Source organism: Leucopleurus acutus, assembly GCF_964270905.1.
Source record: "Leucopleurus acutus genome assembly, chromosome: 2".
In the NCBI taxonomy this organism is placed as follows: domain Eukaryota; kingdom Metazoa; phylum Chordata; class Mammalia; order Artiodactyla; family Delphinidae; genus Leucopleurus; species Leucopleurus acutus.
Window position 1 is genome coordinate 69,511,707 of NC_139143.1, and position 9,790 is coordinate 69,521,496.

The window sequence follows — 9,790 nt, forward strand, 5'->3', positions numbered from 1 at the left end:
GAGGAGGAAAGTGTAGAATCTTCCCTTTGGTGGAGAAGCGACTTCACGCTCTCCGTGCAATGGGACTTTGAATGGATGATCCACCCCCGCCGCCATGGTAATAAGCTCTTTGAGATGTTCTCCGAGATGACGGTAGCCGATGGATCCCCCAGTCCGTGCTCCTTTGTGAGCCACCACCCAGAAGGAACTCCCAGTCCTGCTGGCCCCATCCTCCTGAACTTCTGTTTCCGGTCTCTGACGCTTTTCTCTCTGTTTCAGGAGCTTAATCTAGGACGAAGAGAGGAGTATGACGTCTTGGATAGGAGAGGGGGCCTGGACCCTGAGATGGGGGGGAAACCGGTAGGGCCTTGCTGTTTCTGTGTGTGTGTGTGTGTGTGTGTGTGTGTGTGTGAGAGAGAGAGAGAGAGAGAGAGAGAGAGAGTGTGTGAGGGCTCAGCTGGGCAGTGAGGAGAGGGCTTCTCAATGCCAGCGCACGCTGCCACTGCGCTGGACCCTGATGTGCGAGAGGCCTGGCCATGCAGACAGATGGGGCCCCGTTTGCCGCTGCCCCTCTCTGCCTTCGCCCTTGGCTCCCTCCTGCGTCGCAAGGGGCCTCACACACATTAATGCGGCAAGCAGGCCCTTATGCCGGGCTCCCAGCAACTCTGTCCTTTTCGGCTGTAGACTCCACACCCTGTGAGGAGGGGAGCGGCTGGAGGAGGCCCGAGTGGGGTCTTCTTAAGAGCAGAGCTCAGCCTGGGTGTGAGAGAGCGTGTCCGTGTGCACGAGGGAATCCGAGGCGTGGTATCGCTGTGAGGGCCTGTGAGTGGCGGAGCACAGCTGCGGGAGCACGGGGAGGGCACAGGCGGATGGCAGAGCCCACAGAGAGTGTGGGGAAGGGGCCTGGGGAGGGCGCTGAAACTCTCCTGGCCTGGATCCCTGTTTCTCCATCTCTAACTTCTTCCCCTCGTCTCTCCCGGCAGAGGAAGAAGAATAAGAATCCCCATGAAGTCGTGTACAATGTGAGTAGAGGACGTGGCACAGTTTGCATTGGAAAGTTGGAGGGTAGGGCTGGAGGAGGGCTCTGGATGAAGGCTTTGCTCCCTTCTCCGTGGTCTTTGCCTGACTTGACCTTCACTTCCCTGGCCAAGTAGTGCCTCACCTGCTTGCTGCCTGCTCGTAGGAAGGCCCCTTGGCTTGCCTTCCTTCGGCCCCTAAGCCTGCCGCGGGAGTTCCCGGATCAGCCTGGTGGGACCTGGGGGGACAGCGAGGTCAAGCTGGGCAAGCCCCTCTGAGGGGCTGCTGTTCCTAGGGGCCGGAGGAGTGTCCTGAGTGTGGCCTCTTGTTGAAAACTTCACCATCCTGGGTGTTGATCTGGGTCTGCCACACAGGGGACCATCGCAGAGGGTCAGCCACTGCAAAGAGAGCTACTCTCCCGCCCTCCTGCAGTTGGCCCACGCACAGCCACGGTGTTGGCTGTGTGAAGAGACAGCTTGCTCAAATAGATGCTTCTGGGGGCTCTGGGGTGAGCCGTTGCATTGTCCAACGTGCGTGTCCTTTGGCTAGGACTCCACATCTTATCCTTTGAACCTCTCCTGAGCTTCTGAGCTCAGTGCCAAGGGCTGGCAGCTCAGAGAAGATTCCAGAGGGCTGAGGAGGGGGAGAGGGGGTTGGAGCTGGTTATTGGCAGAAATGTTTGAGTCTCTGGAGCCTTGAATGTGGAACCCCCCCACCAACTGGGGAATCCAGAGGTTTCCTTTTGTAGGGGAGCCCACTGTTTGCTACATCAGTTGGTAACACCGGTGTCTCACGCCCTCTTCTTCAGGAGCTGCGAAAAGACAAGCTGGCGGAGGCCTACAGTGAGATTGGGATGAAGGGCGAGGTGAGTGATACTCTTTCTTCATTCCCAAGGATTGGGTGGTATGGGGGCTGCTCCAAAGAGTCCCATCCCTTCCTCCCATCACCTGCAAAAGCCCACGTGGTGGCTGCCGGAGGCAAAGGTTAGTCCAGCTATCATCCATTTGATAGTATATTAGGTACTCAGAAAGTGCTGATACCTTTTAGGATTAAAAACCAAGTTAAATACTAAGATGGTCCATGCTTTGCAAAAACAGGCCAAGTCTGTCAACGTTAATAATTATCAGGTGAGTAATGTGTGCCAGTGTATGTTCAGCACTTAGGATGGTGGGGCCCCTTGTTCATAAATGATTAAGAATTTCCATAAGTGAGAGCAGAGCTTTGAACCCGTCTAGGTTTGATCTCCGTGTGACTGCATAGGTCGCGTGCCCACAAAGCTGGCCTGGCCAGTGCTTTACCAGGTAGATAGTCTCATTTAATTCTCACAGTAACCCAATGGGAAATGTGTACCCGCCAGGCACAGGAGGTCCAACAAGGTCACATAGCTGGTGACGAGGGAGCCAGAATTTGAACGGACTCTACAGCCCGAGCTTGTACCCACGACCTAGTTGCCGTTCCCAGTGAGCATTGATGACTAGCCAAGAATTTTCTTAAAGATTTGTTTTTATTGAAGTATAGTTGATTTACAATGTGTTAATTTTTCACTTTATAGCAAAGTGATTCATTTATACATATATCTCTGTACTCTTTTTCATCTTCTTTTCCATTATGGTTTATCACAGGAGACTGAATACAGTTCCCTGTGCTCTACAGCAGGACCTTGTTGTTTACCCATCCTATGCATACGGGTTTACGTCTGCTAATCCCAGACTCCCAGTCCTTTCCTCCCCCACCCCCTCCCCCTTGGCAGCCACAAGCCTGTTGTTCTCCACGTCTCTGTCTGTTTCTGTTTTGTAAATAAGTTCATTTGTATAATTTTTTTAGATTCCATATATAAGTAGTATCATATAGTATTTGTGTTTCTTTGTCTGGCTTGCTTCCATGTCTTGGCTATTGTAAATAGTGCTGCAGTGAACATCGGGGTCCATGTATCTTTTTGAATTATAGTTTTCTCCAGATATATGCCCAGGAGTGGGATTGCAGGATCATATGGTAACCCTGTTTTTAGTTTTTTGAGGAACCTCCATACTGTTTTTCCTAGTTAGCCAAGAATTTTGAGAGCTGCAGGGAGGCCTGTTTATTCCAAGCAGCGGCAGCGTGGCCAGCTCCAGTGCGGCCCAGATCCAGGAATCTGATGCCTCTGAGGATCTGAGTCAGGCACAGCAAACCTGGGCCCCATCAAAGCCAGGCCTCAGCTTACTCTGCGGAGGCCGAGGTCTGACCAGTGACCTGAGGACCCTTCTCTCCCGGGGCAGGGGTGCTGACTGGGAGACAGTCACCTGTGACTCTCTGGGGGTCCTCTGAGGAGGACTCTTGAGCAGGAAGGCTGCTGCTGGCTCTCTGACCTTGTAGCCTTTTCTTGTCTCACTCCACAGAACCAGCGGCGAAGAGGGAAGGGACATGATGGCCTTTACCAGGTGAGTGCTGCTGGCTTCTTCCCGGGGTGGCACCGTCTAACCAGAGCCAAGGTCACGCTCCCTCGTTTTGCTTGTTGGCAGTGCCAGCTCTTGTCAGCAGCTGGGCTGGGCGAGCCCAGGGCACCCATTCAGGCCTGTGGTGACTCTTCTGCTGGTCAGCCCCTGGGGCGGGGCTGGAATTCAACCATTCAGGCAAATGACTTGGTTCTAGTCAGGAGGCCATGGGAGCCCCAGGGGGAACTGGGCACAGCAGACAAGCGGCAGCTGCCCAGAGGCTGTGTGGTCTTGAGCAAAGGGCAGATGCAGGCAAAGGACGCCACACAAGCCACTTCCTGCCTCTTGCGCCGCTGCTCTGGGCCCTTGCAGAAGCCTTGCTCCGCCTCGTATCCTCACACCTAATAGGATGGGAAGTTGGGTGAGGAGATTGAAGTAGACAAGTTAAGAAAAATAACTTTAAATAGAAAATGTAGTCAGGTGCCTAGTTTTTGCAAATCAGGGTGAATAATTATGCAAACTAAGCACAGCCAACCTACTTCTCTAAAATATAATCCCCAGTGGGTTCTTACTTGGTTCTTTGTGCCTCACTGGGGCTGTTCACAGCTTGCTTGATTGACTCCAAAGTTTCAGGCTACCTGGCTTCCCTGAGTTCAGAGTGATGGCAAAAGGGCCCCCAAATTTTACTGCGTGTCACTGCTGTTGATCTGTCTCCTGGACCAGAGGGGGAGACGTTCCAGTGAGATTGGGACCAGCCTGCCTGTTCCCTGACAAAGAACATGACTGTAGTAGCATGGCCTGGGAAGGAGGCTCGGGGGGGCGGGGGCCAAGGAGCCACTCTCTCCCCCGTGACAAGCCCCGGCTTCCCGGGGCCCAGGTATCAGGGACGGTACGCTGTCTGGAGCAGGTCTGAGGCCTCCCCGCTGATTCCCAGCTCAGTGTCCCAGCTGGGCGACCCTCCTTCCTCTGTGGTCTGACAGGCAACTTTGTAGGGCACAGTACTTGGGAAGCCGGGAGAAGGTGAGAATTTAGCTGGGAAGGAATTGCACCAAGGCCATTCCCAGTGGGACACAGGACCATCTCTGCTGCAGCTGCATGGGCCAAGGCCCCACCTGTGCATGAGGGGACAGTTCCTGGGCCTCTGAGCTGGGCGAGAGATCACAGGCCAGGCTGCAGCAGACACCTGTTGGCCTCCAGGCAGGCTCATGCCCACACAGAGCTCCTGACCCCCTCTTCTGTTCCGATTTGCTTTCCCCAGGGACTCAGCACGGCCACCAAGGACACCTATGCTGCCCTCCGCATGCAGGACCTGCCCCCTCGCTAACAGCACCTGGAATTTCACCACTCACAGGCCAGACCTGCAGACGCCCAGATTGTTAAAGACACAGGATAAAGTATTTACAAACCAGTTCACTCATATTTCTCCACCACCCAAGTATTCTTCTTTACGATCGGGATGCTTCAAGTTGTAACATGTGGTCATATCCAATTGCAAACTGTCACACAGAATTTCTTCCCTGGACGCCGGCAGGGAGTGCGTCCCCCAGGCCCTGTCCTAGAGGAGCCTGCTGGGAGTGCAGCATGTTCCGGGCTTTTCTGCTTCCTGGAGGCTGTGGGCAGGCCCCGTCCCCAGTGGCTCTGGGCTCTTACCTGGGGGACGGGCACCCTCCTCCTCCAGCACAGCTGAGGAGTTCAGGCTGTGTTCTGTAAAGTCGCCCGAGAAACCACAGATGTTAGCGCGTGTCCTGATGGTCTGCATTGTTCTGTCAGTATTTGAGTGGCTTCGCTCCTGCTGTAAACTTCGCTTCTGTTGTCAGCGTAGCCCATCATTCCACGGTAACTGGTGATGGGCCAGGGAGGCTGTGGTGCCTCCCCGTGAAGGGTGAGGGCACAGGGGAAGGGGGGGGGGTAGGTAGCAGCTGGTGGTGGCTGAAGAGGGGAAGCAGTGGTGGATCAGGGACGGGAGCAGGGGAGCCAGAGGCCTGGGGGCGCAGGAGGGGGCCCTCCTGCAATCAAGCATACGTTCCCCATGATAGAACTTGAGTGCCAGGGCCTGTGGGGACCAAAAAATGAAGAAGCCCAGCCTTGCCCTCCCGGAGCCCACACTCTCACAGGGAAGCGAGCTGTGAAGAGTCCGGCGTGCAAGAACACAGCAGTGTCATGGCTGACTACAAACAAGGTGAGGGGCAGCGAGACCACATTCTCTGCAGGCACTTGGGCACCTCACACTGAGTGAAAAGACACAGCCGTATTGGGAAGGGCCTCAAACGAAGACTCCGCTCCACTCAGACCTAGAAAGATCCCAAAGGACAACGGCACAGTGGGAAAAGCCTCAGCTGACTTACCTGGAACAGGGCTGTGTGATAAAAGGGCACGCGGCTATGGATGGAAAACCCTCTTTGCTCTGCTCGGTCTTAATTTATACTGGTTTGCTAGAGCCTTACTTTTTTGCATAATAAATGCTTCAGTGAAAATGCTGCTTTACCGTAAGCTTTATTTCGGCAGTCAAGCCTGTAATGGTCATTTAGTCATCAGGTGATCAGCCTGCTGCTGGGAGAGAACAGGATGGCTCCTTGGAAAATGCAGGAGAGCCAGGTGCATACAGTGGCCCAAACGGGCTGTGCTTGGGGCAACATGGTGTCCGGCTACGCCAGGAGGCCTTGTGCAGGAACCAGGAGAAGGTGATGGGGAGCTCCCTGGGTGCAGGGCTCACAGCACTGAGCTAGCCTGTGGCGTGCTGGAAAGAGCAGGAGAGAGGCCAGCTGAGCGTTAGTGCATCAGGAAGAGGGAGCATCGTTGTCAGAGGGTGTCTGGGGGTTATGAACAGCTGCTGATGCCACAGCACAAAAAACCTGTCTGGGGAATTCCCTGGCGGTCTAGTGGTTAGGGCTCTGTGCTTTCCCTGCAGGGGGCCTGGGTTCGATGCCTGGTCGGTGAAGTAAGACAGCCGCCACCCCCCCCCCCCCCCCCCCCCCCCGCAAGCTGCAAGACACGGCACGTGGCCAAGAAAACAAAAACAAAAACAGAAACCTCAGTCCGTAGGGTTTGGGGAAGGAGAGGGGACAACAGAGGTCTTTTAGGTCAGGTTCTCCCACAAAAAGTGACCCTGTCCCCAGCAGTATTTCCTCTAACTGCAGTGGCTGTTTATACGGCCCTAACTCATCAAGCCACCAATTAATATTGGGTAAAGACTTTGAAATCAGAAAAGACTTTGAAATCGAAGGCCATGGCTATTAAAAGCCCCTGAGCATTTGGGATTCCAACAGGAGTGATGTGCGTCTCTGCCAGGAGAGAAGGCATTCGATTCACACCCTGGCCCCAGAGGGGAATCAATTCCATTCACCAAGTATTGACCTAGCACCTTCCTCTTCTGTGCCCAGCACTTGGCAAGCTACCAGGGAAGCTAGAGAAGTATCATCGTAGTTAGTTAGGGACTTAAAATTTTGTCATTGTATTTCATCCACACCGTGTAAAGAACTCGGCATCACAGTGCACTGTCGTGACACACACAGGACAGGCAGGTGGAAGCGGAGTGAGGGAGGGGTGAGTAGCTGCCCATGAAGGGGTGCGGACAGAGCTCGGCAAGGCATGGGGGGAGCTGCGGAAGGTTTCATGGAAGGAACAGGGCTCTGAGGAGGGAGAGAAGGGCTGAAAACTATCAGCCCTAATTCTGTCACCTGGTCATGGGGCAAAGGAATGGGAAAATTACACCATGTTGTTTTAGCTGCCCTTCCGCTGACTGAAGTTCACAATGACAAGTGAGAGCCTCATTGTGGCTGCTGCCGCTTTATCTGCTATTCACTGGGCATCTTATAACACATGAAGTTGGCTTCCTCTATTAGTCAACGTTAAGCCTCAACCTCATACCTAGTTTTAAGGTCAGCTGAGTTTCACACGGGCTGTGTGACCCACACGGCTGGCCTGAAGATAAGAGTTTGACCCAGTTCGATCAAGATTTTGACTCAAGAGGTAGGAGGAAAGCTGGCTGTAAGCTATGGGTGTGGGAGCTGGCCCAGGGTGGGTGGGGCAGAGGACTTACTGGACTCCGTGCAAGACAACTACACAGAGAAGGCCGCCGGGAGAGGACTCAGTGGACGTGCTGGCACGACGAAGCCCCAAATCAAGCTGAGGATGGCCCTGGTCTTCGCAGAGAGAAATGGCTGCAGTTGGAGAATTCATACCCTCTCATGGGTAGTTCCTCTTGGAAGACACCACTGGAGTGGGTTAGAACACAACAACAACCTTTTTACAAAGGACTACAGGGTAACAGAATGGAATCAGTGCTTTTATCCTCATGCCTTAGCCTGTGACAAATGGGTTTTGCCTTCTGAAGTCCTCGTGCTTGTGAGCCCGCTGCTGTCTCTACCAAACAGCCAATTCCTGTTAAAACTTGAAATTGTTTTAAGAGTAACTTCACAAACTGAAAAGCAAGTTATAAATACAAGACAGGGTGGAATGGAAAAGAGCGAGGCATTCTTTGACGTAGGAGCAGAGGAGAAAAGGACCCAGCATTTGTCTTCCCATTCTGGGCCCCTTTCAAGACAGCAGCCATACCTTGAGACCACAGCGCAAGCTTTCTCTTTCAGCCTCTCTCCGTCTGCCAATTCAAGGGGGACGCACAGACTCAGTTCATACACACTAGTTAAACAGGATGCCTCCCAGAGCTCTTCAACAAGCTGAAGTTTTCTCTCTGTGGGAAATTCATTTTAAGATTCAAACTTTCCCTTTTATGCAGTCAACTAATTGCATTAAGACACTAAACGTTGGCTACAAGAAGCTAGATAGACGGAGCTAAGTTGTGTACCCTCAGACAGGAGAACCAGAGGGCCAAGTTCAGGATTAGCTTCCTTCAGAGGACCCCAGAGAATGACTGTTCAGGACCTGGCAGGAAATGCTAGAGGGGCACGGTGGTTTGGAAAAGTCAATTTCAATGACAGTTCTGCAGTCAGATACACAGTGAGAGGGGACCTCTGAAGAGTTCTCTCACAGATGAATCAATTGATCACACAAAGCCCTCGGGGTCTGAAGGAAACCACTGCTACCAGACTCGGGGGCCCAGGAAGCCACTGGGGCCTGGGCAGAGAGCAGTGTGGTGGCCCCAGCGCCGCACGGAGCACAGGGAGAAGCGTGCCGAGGCCAGGGCACGGGTGGCGGAGGAACCAGTGTGCTTACAGTGATCCCGGGCTGCCTGAGAGCACCTGCTGGAAAAAATAAGTTGGAAGGCTTAGTTGAGAAGTCCGTATGGGAATGTGTGAAGCAACCCGAATACCAACGCAACAACTTCAGAGAAACTCAAACAATGTGAAAACACTTGGAAAATGGTTTAATGATGTTTTACAACAGAAATGAACTGTACAGTTACAGTAAGTTTAATATATATAAAAAATTACAGCAGACAAATGCATCTACACAAAATCTACCATTTTCATTCTGATTCACTGTCAACCTACACAACCTCTCCCAAGCCTACAGCCCCCTGCAGGCAGCCCCAGGAGGGGGAATCATATAAAGGGCACTTTTAAAGAGACAGCACCACTCATATTCCCCACCACCTCCTCAGGCCTCAGGAGGTATCAGCTAATTCCCCCAAATGTAAATTGCTTGTGTTTCGGGTTTTCAAAACCAAGAAAACGTGTGTCTCCCGGGGGCCCAGATAACGAGGCCCCAGACTCCCAAGTTATGGGTTGATTCTTGTAGCATGTTCCTATCCGAGGGGAAATGGCTAACCAGGCGTCTGGGACAGTGAGGCTATACAATAGCCACCCAGATTGCAGAGTTATCTAAGGAGAAATGTAAAAGGACTCCCAATAAACTACTTAGGAATTGTCACTGCCTCATTAAAGCTGCTGGACAATTTTGGAAAGAATCATTTACACCACATCTTAAGTTTCCACAAAAGAGAACTCAAACTCACATTTTAAAGTTAAGTACATAAAACAAAAAGTTTTGGGAGGCCAAGGGGTCAATTCCCCCTTGTGTCCCTCCCTTGACAACAGTGGAAAAACACCCCTGAATCAATATTTAAAAAAAAAAAAAAAAAAGGAAGAAAAGAAAAAGGTGGGGGGAGTTAAGATATTTAAAGACAGAGAGAAAGAAAACAGCTTTAGAAAAAAAACCCAAAACAACCACTGTCTCTTTAAAACAAAACAAAATCCCAGTTGGGACCGATAATCAGCAAATATTCAATCCAAATTGACCCCGGTGGAAGTTTATTACTGAATATTATGTACACTCAGAACTTTTTTGTTTTCTTTTTTATTATGAACACCTAGGCAGTGAAAACTGTTATGTTACTACATACATAGACACACCCAAAACATACAAAAATACTATTATTTCAAACTACTAAGAATAGGACAGTTCAGTTATCTTCATGCTATGAC

General features: G+C 51.9%; 1 protein-coding gene across 1 annotated transcript in view; it reads left to right on the forward strand.

Annotated features, from left to right (window-relative positions):
• The window catches only part of CD247 (CD247 molecule), a 77,602-nt gene extending 72,378 nt beyond the window's left edge, over positions 1–5,224 (forward strand). The window contains exons 4-8 of the mRNA XM_082861470.1: positions 259–339; positions 963–1,001; positions 1,805–1,861; positions 3,372–3,413; positions 4,666–5,224. Of these exons, the coding sequence (XP_082717596.1) occupies positions 259–339; positions 963–1,001; positions 1,805–1,861; positions 3,372–3,413; positions 4,666–4,731 (285 nt within the window). The 3' untranslated portion in view covers positions 4,732–5,224. The remainder of the gene's footprint in view (positions 1–258; positions 340–962; positions 1,002–1,804; positions 1,862–3,371; positions 3,414–4,665) is intronic.
• Positions 5,225–9,790: the final 4,566 nt, after the last annotated feature.